This window comes from Canis aureus, chromosome 21 (genome assembly GCF_053574225.1).
Source record: "Canis aureus isolate CA01 chromosome 21, VMU_Caureus_v.1.0, whole genome shotgun sequence".
Classification (NCBI taxonomy): domain Eukaryota; kingdom Metazoa; phylum Chordata; class Mammalia; order Carnivora; family Canidae; genus Canis; species Canis aureus.
This window is the reverse complement of record NC_135631.1, coordinates 10786240-10800763: the sequence shown is the minus strand read 5'-3', so window position 1 is coordinate 10800763 and position 14524 is coordinate 10786240. Positions and strand designations below refer to the sequence as shown.

At 66.5% G+C, this 14524-nt stretch overlaps 3 protein-coding genes across 9 annotated transcripts; 2 read left to right on the top strand and 1 right to left on the bottom strand.

Moving 5' to 3' along the window:
* Positions 1-504: 504 nt before the first annotated feature.
* On the top strand, positions 505-6105 carry CRACR2B (calcium release activated channel regulator 2B). Of its 5 annotated transcripts, XM_077862955.1 has the most exons (11): positions 1320-1419; positions 2332-2532; positions 2675-2869; positions 2948-3059; positions 3521-3701; positions 4140-4286; positions 4412-4502; positions 4658-4750; positions 4960-5126; positions 5347-5418; positions 5668-6105. In XM_077862955.1, the coding sequence occupies exons 3-11, from the start codon at positions 2678-2680 to the stop codon at positions 5846-5848; spliced, it is 1236 nt and encodes a 411-aa protein (XP_077719081.1). In that variant the 5' UTR covers positions 1320-1419; positions 2332-2532; positions 2675-2677; the 3' UTR covers positions 5849-6105. The 5 variants fall into 5 exon arrangements, with proteins under 5 accessions (XP_077719082.1, XP_077719079.1, XP_077719084.1 ...); XM_077862956.1 differs by lacking the exons at positions 1320-1419; positions 2332-2532 and adding an exon at positions 505-662 and having other exon boundaries at positions 2957-3059; XM_077862953.1 differs by lacking the exons at positions 1320-1419; positions 2332-2532 and adding an exon at positions 505-662.
* A 1139-nt stretch (positions 6106-7244) lies between these two features.
* CD151 (CD151 molecule (Raph blood group)) lies at positions 7245-12044 on the top strand. Of its 3 annotated transcripts, none has more exons than XM_077862949.1 (9): positions 7245-7365; positions 8178-8411; positions 9298-9379; positions 9524-9715; positions 10066-10140; positions 10552-10656; positions 10778-10936; positions 11098-11184; positions 11277-12044. In XM_077862949.1, the coding sequence occupies exons 3-9, from the start codon at positions 9299-9301 to the stop codon at positions 11334-11336; spliced, it is 759 nt and encodes a 252-aa protein (XP_077719075.1). In that variant the 5' UTR covers positions 7245-7365; positions 8178-8411; position 9298; the 3' UTR covers positions 11337-12044. The 3 variants fall into 3 exon arrangements, with proteins under 3 accessions (XP_077719075.1, XP_077719077.1, XP_077719076.1); XM_077862951.1 differs by having other exon boundaries at positions 7288-7365; positions 8347-8411; XM_077862950.1 differs by having other exon boundaries at positions 7348-7365; positions 8183-8411.
* A 1139-nt stretch (positions 12045-13183) lies between these two features.
* On the bottom strand, positions 13184-14406 carry POLR2L (RNA polymerase II, I and III subunit L). The gene is made up of 2 exons (XM_077862952.1): positions 14247-14406; positions 13184-13474 (listed from the first exon to the last, which is right to left on the bottom strand). The coding sequence occupies exons 1-2, from the start codon at positions 14339-14341 to the stop codon at positions 13366-13368; spliced, it is 204 nt and encodes a 67-aa protein (XP_077719078.1). The 5' UTR covers positions 14342-14406; the 3' UTR covers positions 13184-13365.
* Positions 14407-14524: the final 118 nt, after the last annotated feature.

The window sequence follows — 14524 nt, the reverse complement described above, 5'->3', positions numbered from 1 at the left end:
TGGTGTGGGGCTGATCTCAGGGTTGAATGGCCGTGGAGGGTGGGGTTCCCAAGCTGAGTACCTGAACTCCAGGACACCTGGGACACACGGGGCCTGCTCCACTTTGGGCATGTGGTGCAGGGCTCTGGGCGAGGCCCTGGGCCAACCCCTCTGGCCAGCGAACACACCTTCCCAATCCCCTGTCCCCCTCCCCACCACACAGGGTAGCCAGTCTCCTACCAATATATAGGAAGGGTCTAGAATGTCAGGCAGGGTGAGGTCTGACCCAGAGGAGGCTGGACCTTGTTCCATGGGAGACAGTTTCCTGAAAGTGTCCTCTGTCCTGGCCTGTCTGAGGGGATGCAGCCAGCCCTTCGTGGTGACCGTGAGGGCCCATGGGTGAAGGGCTCTGGGGCAGAGCCGGGTGGCTGGCTGGCCGTTCAGAGCTCTCAGTCCTTGCCAAGGGGTCAGGTAGCTGTGGCAGTGGTGGCAGCCCCCTGCCAACAATAACGGTGGGACCGCAGGACTGGGAGAGCCGGCTGGGCAGGTCCCTGGGTGCCTGTGCCAGGAGCCGGCCCCCTCTCCCTCTCAAGGTCCTGTCCTATAGGCCCAACCTGTTCTAGTTCAGCAGGATCCCAGGCCCCCGGAGAAGCAGAGGCTTCTGGACCCCCACCACCGTCCAGGTGGGTGCAGGCTGGGCTGGGGGCAGGGGTGGGGGGACTCCTGGCAGGAGAATGGGTCTTGTCCCCCAGCAGGAAGGTCCCGTGCGGGCCCCACCCAGCTCCTTCCCCCAGCGCTCCGGGAAGGGAAGGAGAACCCAAGACAGGGCTGTGTCCCAGGAGAGCTGAGGGTCGGGCTGCTGAGGGGAAGGCCTCCTTGACCCCGACGCCCACTCCTGCCCTCCGGCACTGGTACAGGCATCCTGCCGCTGATTTAAATACCATTTTGTAATGTATTACGAGTTGATCGTTTAACCACAAGAAAGACAAAAGTTGGGAAAGCATAGGGAGTGAAGTCCCCGCACCCGCGAGATGAGAGATGAGCATCGGGGGTATTTTGGTCGGTCTCCCGCCGGCTTAGTCCTGCACACACTTTGGCGCCTTAAATCCGGATCCGCGGGGACAGCCCCGCCCTCCTGCCGCCGCGCCGCTTGGGGAGGGTCCCCGGGCCGCCGGGGGCATCTGCGCGCGGCGGGGAACGCGGCCCTGTCGGGACAGACCCGGGGCGCCGCGGGGTGCGGGGTGCGGGGCGAGGGCCGGGCGGCCGGGGCAGCGCCGGGAGGCGGAGACACGGCGACGGTGGCGGCGGCGGCTCCGCCCGGGCCCGGCCCTCGCCGGGGTCCCAGTTCCTGCAGGACCGCGGGAGCTGCTCCGGGCCCGGGCCCCCGCGCGCCGCCGCCTTCCGGGGGAGCCGCGGACCGCGCGGCAGGGGCGGCGGCAGGTAGGCGCCTCGGGGGCCCCACCGCGCCCGCCTCCCCGGCGACCCGGGGCGCGCCCACCCTGGGCCCCGGGAGCCGAGCGGCGGCGGGGCGGCCGCCCCCCTTCCCCGCTCCCCCCCCGCCCGGGCCGCGCGCACAGCCCGGGCCGGGATGGCCTCTGGTCCCGGGAGCCCACGAGCCGCGGGGGGCGGGGAGGCACCGGGGACCGGGCTGCGACCGGAGTCCCTCGCGCGCTCGGCCCGCCCGGCCTCAGACTTGCCCTCTCGGGAGGTCGCGCCCCGGGAAGATCACACGGGCGGGGAGAGAAAATCGAGGTTCTGGGCTGGGAGGAGAGGACCCGGGGCCCCCCAGGTCGGGGGTGTCCCCGTGCTGGGGGTAAACTTGGGAAATCCGGGAGCTGGGCGTTGCGGGAACGACAGGTGGCTCTGATGAGGGGGCGGGGCGCCCGCGGGGAGGGAGGCCCCGGGAAGGTTCCGCGAACCGCAGGGGGGGAGTCTGGCGGGGCCCCAGCGCCCAGGGCTGGGGGAAGGGCCGTCACGTCGGTCCGGCGCGTTCCTGACCAGGGCCTTGGAAGGCTTCGTGTCCCGTCGGTGTCCCAGGTGGAGACCCCGCGTCTGCACCCCTGGGGCCCGGTGGGAGGGGCTGCGGCAGGAGGGGAGGAGCTTGCGTCGTCCCCTGACCGCTGGAGGCCAGGACCTCGGAGGCTCAGCCAGGATTGGCCGCGCGCTCCCCCTGGCCCAGCGGTCAGCCAGGTGTCCAGTGCCCTGCCTTAGGACCTGCTCAGCTCCTTCTCCCGCTGTCCAGACCCTCACCCCACCTCTCTCCCCCACGGCTGCCAGGAGACCCCACCTCCTTATTTTCCATCACCAGGCACCAGCAGGTGCCTTCTTCTTCTCCTGCTGCCCCCTGCCCAGGTGGCCCTCCCCAGCTCCTGTCCTGCACTGGCTTCCCCTGAGCTGCAGCCTCTAGCTCCCTGGGCAGCCCCCACAGGCTTGGAGCCTGCATCACTCCCACCCACGACACCCCTTCCTGCAGCAGTACCCCCAAGGGAGCATCCACCCCCAGCTCTGCTCCTCTCTGGACCTCTGCCATGCCATGTCCCACCTTCCCACCTGGTAGGAGGAGGCCCTTCTCTCTTTACTCCCCGCAGGCTGCCACCCAGCCCAGTCCTCTTCCAGGGCCACTCCACTTTCCCTCTTTCTCCCACTCATGTCTCTTGAGCTCTGCTCAGGCCCCGACTCTGCCTTGACTTCACAGCACATGATGGCAGGGAACCCCCCTCCCCTGGCCAGGCCCAGGAAGCCGGGTCCTGGGGAGGCCCAGGAGGAGGAGGAGGAGGTGGAGGAGGCGGGCTCTGTGAGGCCAAGGGCAGAGATGCTGCAGCAGGCCCAGGAACTGTTTCTGCTGTGTGACAAGGACGCCAAGGGCTTCATCACTCGGCATGACCTGCAGGTGAATCCCCACTCCCAAGAGCTGCCCCAGCCAGGGGCTGACCTTGGCTCCTCAGCTGTGCCATCCTTGCCTGGCTAGGGCCTGCAGAGCGACCTGCCCCTCACGCCGGAACAGCTAGAGGCTGTGTTTGAAAGCCTGGATCAGGCCCACATGGGCTTCCTCACCGCTTGGGAGTTCTGCCTTGGTCTTGGTGAGCTAAGCCCCAAGACACCTCCCTACCCCCTGCTGCGCAGAGACTCTCCACTGACACATGTGGCACCCTGGGGCCCGCACCCAACACAGACGGCAATCTGTGCCTCTCTGTAGCCTCCCCGCGGAGCACGTACTGGTGTCAACACATACAGGCACCGGAGGGAGCCCCCCACAGATGCTGTGTGTGGAGCTGGCCCTCCTGCTCCATGACCCCCTCCCTAAGGTGCCAAACCCAGGTGGGGCTGGGAGCCAGGCTTGCTCCATCCTGGGCCGGGTGTTACCTCCCGTTCCTGGCCCAAGAATCAGACCAGAATAAGGAAGAAAAACAGGAAACTGGGCTTGGGATACGGACAGGATGTGTTTGTGTGTGTGGGTGAGTGCGCGTGCGTGGGGGTGGGGTGGGTGGCCAAGCCAGGGTGCTCCCCCACAGCCTTGGTAATTTCACCTTCATGTCCACAGGGAAGTTTGTGGGGGTGGAATCAGCCCAGGGCGCACTGCCCTCCCAGGCTCCAGAGGAAACCTTTGAGTCGGGCTGGTCAGATGTGCATGGCCCTGGGGGCTCCCTGGAGGAGGAAGAGGAGGAGGAGGAGAGAGTCGGCCAGGCGCTGGAGCAGCTGGGGGTGGCCCCTGTCCTGGGCGAGTGAGTTGGTGCCAGCGCGGCTCCCAGTTCCCTCCTCTATGCCCCCCTGTTCATGCTGCCTGTCCAGGGTGCCCAACGTCTGTTCTTGCTCAGGGTCCTCACGCAGGGACTGGCCCAGTCGCTCGGTCAGCTGTGACACCTGGGAGGGGCTGAGCGTGATTTCCCGCAGAATTTGCATTTCAGGGGGCAGCCGGCAAGGCTGTGGGCAGAAGGGCAGGCGCCCGGCACAGCCCTGTGTGCACAGGAGACAGCTGGCTGCCGCGCCAAGTCCCATACACGCTGAGCCCAGGCAGGGCCAAGAGCACCCACGAGAGGGATCCCCTGCATGTACAAACGCAGTTGGCCTATCCAGGGCTGCAGGTGCCTCGGAGGGCTTACCCTTAGGGATGGGGTCGGGGAGGCCCCGCCTCAATTTCAGCTCCTGCACTCCCCTTGCAGACAGCGAGCGGTGCGGACGCTCTGGACCCGGCTGCAGCGCGAGCGACCGGAGCTGCTGGGCTCCTTCGAGGATGTTCTGATGCGCGCGTCGGCCTGCCTGGAGGAGGCGGCCCGAGAGCGGGACAGCCTGGAGCAGGCGCTGCGGCGGTGAGGGCTGGGGCCGGGGCGAGGCCTGGCGCCCCGGAGCAGGACTCCGGGAGGCGGTGGAGGCGGGGCTGGGGTCTATAGTGCCGGCAGGCTCAGAGCAGCTGTCCTGCGCCCGGTCCCCGAAGGCGGGAGAGCGAGCACGAGAGGGAGGTGCGGTGTCTGTACGAGGAGATGGAGCAGCAACTTCGGGAGCAGCGCCAGCGCCTGCGGACTCAGGTGGGCCCGAAGCCCCCCCCCCCCGCCCCTGGCCCCCGCCCTCGTCCGGCCCAATCCCAGACGCGCGTCTCCCTGACCCCGCCCTCCCCGAGCGGCTCCACCCGGCCCTGGCCCCCCACCTCCGCTGAGGCTCAGGAGCTCCCCGCGAACCCCAGGACCTCCCCCGGGAGGAGCGCAGAGGCCTCCTGGAGCTGGAGCTGCAGAACCGCGACCAGGAGCTGGAGCGTGCGGGCCTGCGACAGCGGGAGGTGAGTGGCCGCCAGCTGCCAGCCCCCCACCCCCCGCCCCTGGCCGGTCCCCACCGTCACCCACGTACTCCTGGGTGAACCTGCGGTTCCCCTGTGCCTCAGAGTCCCCGGCGCTTCAACCCTTGGGAGTCAGGGGCAACGCAGTGCCCCGAAGGAGAGGTGAGGGGTTCTCCCCAGCTTCGATCCCCCTTGCCCCTCCATCTCCGCAGCTGGAACAGCAGCTGCAGGCCCGGGCCAGCGAGCAGCTGGAGGCGCAGGCGCAGAACGCCCAGCTGTGGCTAGCCCACGAGGCTCTGAGAACTCAGTTGGAGGGAGCGCAGGAGCAGCTCCGCAGACTGGAGGGCGACCTGCAGGGCCGCCAGGAGCAAACCCTACGGTGCCTCGGGGCGGGGGAGGAGGCCGTCTCTCTGGGGCGGGCCCTGGGAGGGCATGGGGCTGGCGGGGAAGGCGGGGCAGGGATCGCTTTGGGGGGCTCAGGTCCGGGCCACTTCCATCCCCAGCCCCTGTCCCAGCCTGCCCTCAGGGTCTGTGTGGGCTAGGGTCATGGGCCGTCGCAGGAGCCTTCCTGCATCCCGGTCACCACCTCCCTCCTGCAGAGAGGTGGTCGCAGTCTCAAGGAACATGCAGAAAGAGAAGCTCAGCCTCCTGCGACAGCTGGAGCTCCTCAGGTGCGGTCTGGCTCAGGCCCCACGAGGGAAGGGGCTCGGCTCAACTCGGGAGCTCCCAGCTCCCCACATTCCTGACCACTGCCTCATCCCACTTGGAGGAAGTCCTTCCTTGTGTCTGTCCTCCATCCCTCCTGCTGCAGCCCCAGTGGGACACCTCTCTTCTGGTGTGAGGGAGAGCAGAGCCCACATTCCCCACCCTGGAATGCTGCCTCTTGAGACCTCTTTGAACCTTGGACTCCCCTTCCCCAGGGAGCTGAACACGAGGCTGCGAGACCAGAGGGATGCCTGTGAGGCCAAGCGGCTGGGCAGTGGCCGAAGGAAAGCCCTGGCAGTGGCGCGCCCGCCAGGACCCACCTGCTGCTGTTGCTGCTGCTGCAGCTGGGCTCGCCCTCCAAGACGTGGCTCTGGCCATCTTCCCAGTGCCCGCTGACCATCCCTGAGTGACTCACTGGGCGTTACTTGGAGAAGCTGCCCCTTGAAGGTGGTGCATCGTGGCTAGGGGCTGCCCATCCAGGATGTGAGCTCTATTCCGTGGACTGCCTGGCCTGCCTGCATGTAGACATGAAGGAACTGAGGAGCGGCCCGTTTCATGTTCCTCCCTGCTGGTCCCATCCTGTCCCCATTCCATCAAACCAATCTCTGACCAGCAGAAAAACTCCTTCCTCCCAATAAAGCCCATTGACTGCACTGTGACCTCCTTGGCCTATGTGTAAAAAGCCACAGCATGCGTGTGCTACACAAATGGGGTATCCATGGTACACTAAACCAAGTGGATGGTACCTGTGTGGCACGGGTCCCTGGCCCTGTGGACCTGGGGCTGCGGATGTCCCTGTATGTCTCTGGTCATGCCTTCAAGACCTCACTGTCCATTAAGGCTGAAGTCCCATAGGGCCCTCTGTAGGAACAGGGGGACTGAGGCCCATTGTTTCACTAAGGAGCCCGCTCCCAGCCTCCTCCCCAAACCGGTCCTCACACATACCTGGCCCTGGGTGGACCACCTCAGCCCACTTGAGGTGAGCCAGTCCTGAGCGGGACCTCCAAGGGGTAGGTCTCCAGCCACCTCTCTGTTCCTTCCTCCACCCTCTCTGGGAAGCTGGGAGCTGCTGGCCAGAACCACCAACCCTGGGCAAAGAGCTGAGGATGAGTGTTGCCCACTGTTTGCGCAGAGCTATTCCAAATGCCTGCAGATTCTGACGTCCCTCCCTGGGTCTGGGAATGAGCCTGGTGGGCTGGGGATCCGCTCCATCTCCTTAATCCCACTGTCCGTTTTGCAGTCTGGCAGGTCAGCAGGCTCCACCCCGTCTCCCTCAGCCCTTGCCAGCCCTCCCAGGACCCAGACCTCCCAGACCAGACTGTCTCTGGCAGGGACCCAGGCCATCCTGTATACTGCGCCCAGAGACCCCACTCCTGCATCCGATCGCAACTCCAGACCTCCCCCACAGAGGCCAGCATCTGTCCTGCCGACCCTGCAGCCCCAGGCGGCCCCTGCGTTTGGAGGAGAGAACCGGGAACTGGGCCTGGAGGAGGGCGCGGTCTCGGACACAGTCCAGAGCCCCGGCCGGGCGGGCCGCCGCCGTCTTCACCGCCCCCCGCTCAGCTCCTCTGTCTCCCGAGGGTATGAGTCCCTGGCGGGGCCGTGGCGCCCGCGGGCTGCAGCACGCCCGCCTCCGCAGTCCCGGGCGGACCCCGCCGCCGCCGCCGCCGCCCGCCCGCGCACTGTCGGGACCTGCCCCGCGCCCGCCGCCGTGGGCGGGGCCTGGGGCCGTGGGCGGGGCCTGGGACGGGGGCCGTGGGCGGGGCCGTGGGCGGGGCCTGGGGCCCGGGGCCCGAGGCGCGGGCGGGGCCCGCAGCTCTCGCAGGCCCCCGGCGGCCGCGCAGTCTCCGCACCCCGAGCCACCGCCCCCATCGCCCCTCCCCGCCCGCCCCGCCGACTCCGACGCGTGGCCGGTGAGTGCGCCGCCGGGCCAGACGGGCCGGGAGGGGCCGTGCGTCCCGGACTCCGGGGCCCGGCTGCAGGCGTCTGGAGGGAGGCCCGGGAGGCCCGGGAGGGCCCGGCCGCCGACCCGGCCGCAGCCGCCGCGCGAGCCCCTTCCGGAGGGAGCCGGCCGCCGGGGAGCCGGGTGCGCAGAGCGGCGCCCGGGTGGGCAGAGGGGCGCCCGGAGCGGGGGCGAGGCGCCCCCGGGGTTTTTGCGCAGGCCTGGCGGCCCCTTCGGCCTCATCGGAGCACCGTGGTCATTGTCTCCGGACACCGGTGCCCTTCCTTCCAACGTCGCTCGCCCGGGCGGGGGCGGCGGCTCCACGCGGTAACGCGCCGATGCCTCCCCGGGCCTGGCTGCGCGGAGCGCAGGGTCCAGTCCTGCGGGCGGGGCGCGGGCGGCCGAGACCCCCGGCTGAGTCGCAGGGTCTGGGCTGGGGCAGCTGTGTCACGGCCGCAGGAACTATCTCTGGCCGGCGCGTCCCAAGGGGGCTCACATCCGCCAGGCACTCCCGGAAACCGGGGCCCCTCCTCTGCCGGTTGTGCGCGCGGGCCGTGGGGGCTGGGGCCTCTGCCCGGGCCCAGGGGCCGCCGTACCCCAGCTCCGCGGCAGCGGTCTGCGTCTTTTTTCCTGCCTGGCCGGCAGGTACTGCTGTTGGGTGGGGTAAGGGGCAGTGGCCGGTCCGCAGGAAGGCCCAGAGCGGGGTGCTTGGAGAAGGCGAGTGGTCCCTCCCCTTCCAGGATCACACTATCCAGAAATGTTTTCTGCCCTGCCCCGCCCAAGCCCAGACTAAAATACCGGGCCTGGCCTCTCCCCTCCCTGCCCTGGGAGTGGACGCTGCCTACTCCGGAAGCCCAGCTGGTCCGGATCCACTGCCAGAGGCGGCCACAAGGAGGGGTGATACGATCCTGCCAGCGCCGGCCAGGCCTGTGACCTGTCCCTGCCTTTCTAGTGGAGGCTCTTAGGGAACTTCCGTCCACCTGTCTTAGAGAGGAGCCAGTCTCCACCAGCAGCCAGGTAAGTGCTGGGTGGGGTGGTGAAAGTTCAGCTCTGGGTGGTGCTGTCTGTCTGGAAACGTGGGAGGGGGGGCGTCCAGCTGCCATCTGTGCCGTGGGGCCTTCTCCCACCCTCCCCAGTGCAGACTCTGCACAGCGACAGGCAAAGTGTCCCTTCGCATCTTGCTGGGGTTGGTGTGGCCCCCTTTCCAGTAGTGAGGACCAGCAGAGGTCTGGGGCATGTGTTTCTGCTGGCTCTGCCTGTCCAGCACCGTCTCTTCTTCCCAGCCTGGCTCGGAGAAAGGAAGGCCTTCCCTTTAACAGAAACCCAAGGGGCTTCCCTGAGGCTATGTGGCTAGTAAGGGGCCAATCAGCCTGTGTCTGAGTGGCCTCCAATCCTTCAGCCTCCAGTGGGTGCCTGCTAGCCTCTAGCCTGCCAGACTGTGACGTGCAGCTCCGGGAATGTTGTGGGGGGGGGATGGGCGGGGCCTGCATGAGCTCACCCTGAGGGACCTGCCGGGTCTTCCTACCCTGGATGCCAGCAGAGGTGAGTCAGCGGTGATGCTTGGGGTCCTCCATGTCTCCTTTGTGCGCTGGGCACTGAGCAGAGAAGCCGGGCCCTTCGGCCTTCTAGGGCCTGGCCTTCAGCTTGGCTGTGGGCACCAGACACTGGCCCTGGCTGCGCTGGGGGTGGGGGCCCTCGAAGTGCTCTCCCAGGAGACATCCTGCTTCTTGTGAACACTTTCCCAGGACCTTCATTCGGGGCAGCTGGTTGGCTGGGCTTCAACCCAGGGCTTGCCTGGGCATCGGTGTCCCCCTCCCTACCATCCCCACTGGTGTCTGGCTGGCCTCCCAGTTAAGTCCTGGTGGTGTGAGCTATCTGACCTCCCCTTGCCTCTCGGCCCCAGGATGGGGGAGTTCAATGAGAAGACGACATGTGGCACCGTCTGCCTCAAGTACCTGCTCTTCACCTTCAACTGCTGCTTCTGGGTGAGGACTCCCTCCCACTGACTGCCACGGGCAGGTGTCTCCTCCCTCCCATCCCTGGTCCCTGAAGGGAGCCTTGGCCTGGGGGCTCAGCCCCATCCCTTAGACCTGGGGCCAGATGTGCTGACCAGTGTGCACTGCCCACAGCTGGCTGGTCTGGCCGTCATGGCAGTGGGCATCTGGACGCTGGCCCTCAAGAGTGACTATATCAGCTTGCTGGCCTCGGGCACCTACCTGGCCACAGCCTACATCCTGGTGGTGGCTGGCGTTGTCGTCATGGTGACTGGCGTTCTGGGCTGCTGTGCCACCTTCAAGGAGCGGCGGAACCTGCTGCGCCTGGTTAGTGGGGGCTCCCCACTAGGCTGTCTGGGCTGGATCTGAGAAGGAAAGGAATGTTGGGGGTCAGGTGTGACACTGGAGAATAGCCTGTGCTGTGCTCATCTGTGCTGGGGGGGGGCACTTGTCCAGCCCTGAGTCCCCACATCCCAGCTGGGCTAGCTGAGGGAAGACACCAGCTCTGAGGGAAAGCATCAGGGACCGCCAGCACCCACCTGCTGCCCAGAGCCCTCTGTGGCCACTTGGGATCGGAGGCTGGGGGCTCTGCTCTGCAGTGCTGGACACTGGGAGTCCTCATGGGATAGGACTGCATGTGTCCAGTCCCACCTAACTGGGTCCCTGCTCACCCCCAGTACTTCATCCTGCTCCTCATCATCTTTCTGCTGGAGATCATTGCTGGCATTCTGGCCTACATCTACTACCAGCAGGTGAGGAGCCTGGACAGACAGGACCATGGAGGGACAGACATGTGCAGACAGAAACACAGACATGATTCCCCATGCTCCAGAACTGACCACTGGGCCAGGAGGCCCTGGGGGTGGGGGCTGTGTCCCAGTGGGTAGGGCTGACAGCAGGGAGGCACAGCCTGCCAGTCAGTGCCCAAACTGCCCAGCTAGGGGCTCAGGAGGGGAGGAAGGTGTCCCTGGGATCTGGATCTCTCTCCCTGTCCCCAGCCCTCTCCATGGCCACCTGGTGACTCTCCCAGCCCAGCCCACCCCCTCCCAGGCCAGCAGCCTTCCCGAACCTCTCCCCCATCGTCGGCACCTGCTTCCACCTGCCCCACCTACCTTGAGGGATCTTAGGCTGTACAGCTGAAGCTGTGACCACCTCACCCCCAGCTGAACGCTGAGCTCAAGGACAACCTGAAGGACACCATGACCAAGCGGTACCACCAGCCAGGCCATGAGGGTGTGACCAGTGCTGTGGATAAGCTGCAACAGGAGGTGAGTGGGTGGTGCCATGGGGTGCATACACATCCCCTTGGGCACCCCTGGACCTCTGTATGAACCCTGCCATGGGGGTGGGTGGGACAGGGACTTAGCCTGGGCCGTGTTCCTACCGCAGTTCCACTGCTGTGGCAGCAACAACTCACAAGACTGGCGGGACAGTGAGTGGATCCGCTCGGGCCAGGCGGGCGGCCGTGTGGTTCCCGACAGCTGCTGCAAGACTGTGGTGCCTGGCTGTGGGCAGCGGGACCACGCCTCCAACATCTACAAGGTGGAGGTAGGCTGGTGGATGCCTGGGGTCCCTGGGAAGGGCCGAGGAGCCAGGGGCCCAGGATGCTGGGGGTTGGTGTGGTCACACCTGGAGGGGGGTCGGGCTGCAGCAGTTGGGGGGGTGGCTAGAATCGCCTCCCTTCAGTGCCCTGACCCCTACTCTGCCAGGGTGGCTGCATCACCAAGCTGGAGACCTTCATCCAGGAACACCTGAGGGTCATCGGCGCTGTGGGCATTGGCATCGCCTGTGTGCAGGTTCGGGGGTGGGGTGGGACAGGCCCTGGTGGGTGCTGGGGCACACTATGTGGCTGGCACTGTGCCACACTCATGCTGGCCCTGTGCCACAGGTCTTTGGCATGATCTTCACATGCTGCCTGTACAAGAGCCTGAAGCTGGAACACTACTGAGCATGGGTGTACCACTGTGTATGCCGCAGCCTCGCCACCTGACTACTGAGCTGACACTACTGAGGGCCAGGAGCTGGGCTTCCAGGATGCTGCTCCTTCCCCCCTCCCCACTCTGCCAGGGAGGGTGCGTTCTTAAGCCCATGTGCACACCCCCAAACCATCACCATAACCTCTGGGGATCCCCACCCTCAGAGGGAGCTACAAGTGCCTTTCTCTGCAGACCAAAGGCCTGAAGCTTGCCCCCCCAGGGTGGGGAAGGAGCAGTACCTCTGCCTGTGAGTGGGGTCACAGGACCTTGGGGTTCCTGATGCCTGCGCTCAGCTGGAGGGGCGGACCCACTCTAGGATGCTCCTAGACCCCCAGATGTTCCCATGCAGTCTAAGGAGGACTTGGCTGGGTGGGGTAGGTGAAGGGAGTACAGGACACCTGCATGTGAGGAATCCCAGGTGTCCACAGATCCCTGGGAAAGCCAAGTAAGCCCGGTCCTGCCCTGGGGGTCCTGGGCCTCTTGTCCTGAAGTTTCTGCTGCCCGAGCCTCTGCTTGGACTTCCCCACCTCTCTCCCCAAAGGCCACACATTTACTTGTCCACAGTCCTCTCTCCTTCCCAGAAGCAGGGGGTTTGTGGGTTTTATTCACTGCTGTTATCACAAATGCCTAGAACTGCTCGTGCCACACAATAGGCGCTCAATAAACGTTTGTGGAATGGATTGAGCTTATTGTGTTAGTGACTGTCAGGGTCCTGGTACTCAGGGCCTTCCCCCCACCAGGGTGGACAGAACCACCCACCCAGTGCCAGGACAGGGGCTGGGGCCCGGGGGGTACATTCTGGAGACTGACGGGACTCCAGCGAGAGGCAGCCAGTAGCAGGGACCGCTGAGCACAGGCTGTGAAGCAGAACCATGCCGGTTCTGGGACAGAAAAATGGTGGCAGTGGGGAGAGCCAGAGGCAATGGAGGCCTCAAATGGCCTAGACCTGCTTGTTTCCAAACGTCCTTCTGGCATGGGTAGCCGTTAGGGATGGGGAGAGGGCCTCTGGAACAGGACAGGAGAGGCCTGAGCTCTGCAGGGCATGTACCCCTGGCAGACCCTTCCTCCCCCTGCCGTGATAGGTTTGCTCATTGGCCCTCAGAGGACCGCATGTCAGATACCTGGGCAGCAGGGCTGGCCCTGAAGACGGTGTCAAGAGTCCCCTTCTCTCTTCTAACCACACACTCCTGCCTTCTGCCTGCTTAAGGGCACTAGGGCCTGGTAGACTCCTGTCCAGGGCGACAGCTGTCAGCTGTAAGCCTCAGTGGACCTGGAATAGGACAGATAGCTCTTGGGCAGGCCTGTAGGATTAAGTGCTAATACCCAGGCCACCGGGAGCTTGGCAAACCCTGACACCCAGCAGAGCCTCCTCAGGGCCACCCTCAACCCACTGTGCGGGTCTCAGTGCTGGCTATGGAGGCTGGGCACCATCCCTGCCCCTCCACAGGAACTTGGCTGGAGCCTAGAAGCTTCTGGCAGCAAGATCTCAGGATGGGCAGCCGAGACTGCAGCAGTTATTCCACTCAGGGCTCAAATATCTGGTTGTTGAGATCCTGGGAAGGGATGTGAGGATCTCCGTGCTTGTCCTAAAGGTCAACCAGAACCTGGTGGTGGGCAGGCCAATGTCTCCTGACCCTCAACCTGAGTGCTCTTGGCTGTCTGTGTACTGTCACTGGGCTGTGAGATGCCCTCCACCACCCCCGCCACCTCTGGGCCCTGAACGGTGAGAGCCACGTCTATCCCCAAACAGCTTCAAGCATGAGGCAGGACACAGAAACACCAGGGAGTCCTACAAAGCCAGGCCAACTGTTAGGACCTCTTCATGGTTCTGCAAAGACCTTTAATGGACAGTTCTTTCCAGAGCAGGGACACACATCCACAGGTGGTGGACAGGCATGCTCCATGCCACCCCGACCACACTGGAGTGCCTGGGGGCACGGCGCAGACGGCCCCTGGTGAGCACAGCGGGTGACCGGGTGACGGGCGTGAGCAGGTCACTTGTCACTTCTCCAGAGGCGCGTAGTTGAGCAGCTTCTCAATCAGGTCCACGTGTGCCAGCAGCATGCGGCGGCAGCAGTAGCGCTTCAGGCCCAGCGCATCCAGGGCATCTCTGTGGGTGAGGGGCAGATCACACCCGGTTGGGGCAGGCAGTCCTGGGCACACGGAGGACCCGAACCCTGCTGGAGCAAGCCCCCCCTCCCCGCCCCCGCGGAGGGAGCCGTCTCTCTGCCGTTTCCCAAGAGTTTCCCAAGAGTTAGAGTTGTCAGTGTCCCTGGGGCCCAGCCCCTGTTGCCCCAAGGGCTTCCAGAAAATCCCCAGAGCACTGCTCCGACGTGCAGCGCCGCCGAGCTGGGAAGCCGCAGGGCTGGGCGGTTCCTGCCCGGGGCTTCCAGGGCCTCCGGCCGGTTCCCTCACACTCGGTCTTTCCGACAGACTCCCCAGGAACCTGGCCTCCCCGCTCACCCCAAACGCCGCAGGCCGGGGTTAAAGGCGCAGACGCCCGCGAGGCCGGTGCTGACGGGCAGCGACGGGAGAGCGGCCCCGGGACGGCCCGCTCCGCAGGGCTCCGTGGCCAGGAAGCCCGGCCCACGACCCCAGAGCCGCGGGCTCGCGGGCGCGGGGGCCTCCGAGGGCGGGAGGGCAGGGAGCCCCGAACTGCGCCGGGCAGGAGCCACGACCTGCCGGGGTCCGTGTGCAAGTCCCCGCGGTCCCGCAGTCCCGCTGCCCGCCTGCCCCCTTGCTCGCGGCCGGCACCTGGTCCCTCCGGGGCCCCCCGCGCCCCGCCCCCCGCGCCCCGGCCCGACCCGCCGGCCCCGCGCCCAGCAGGGCCCCCCCGCCCCCCGCGGCCCCGGCTCCGCACGCCGCCCGGCCCGGAGCCTCACCCCTCGGTGTACTCGGCCTGCAGCAGCCCCAGGTAGGCTTCCCACTTGTTGCCGACGATCTTGCCGCAGGTGAAGCAGCGGACCGGGATGATCATGGCGCTGGCGGCGGCGGCGGCGCGGGGACTGGCAGACGGGGCGGCGCTTCCGCCCGGGAGCAGGCCCCGCCGAGGGCGCGTCCATGGCGCGGGGGGGAGAAGTCCCAGTCCCGCCACGCCCCGGCCGCCCCCGGCCCGCCCCCCGGCCCCACTGCCGCCGCCGTCCGTTCCCTGCCGGGCCGA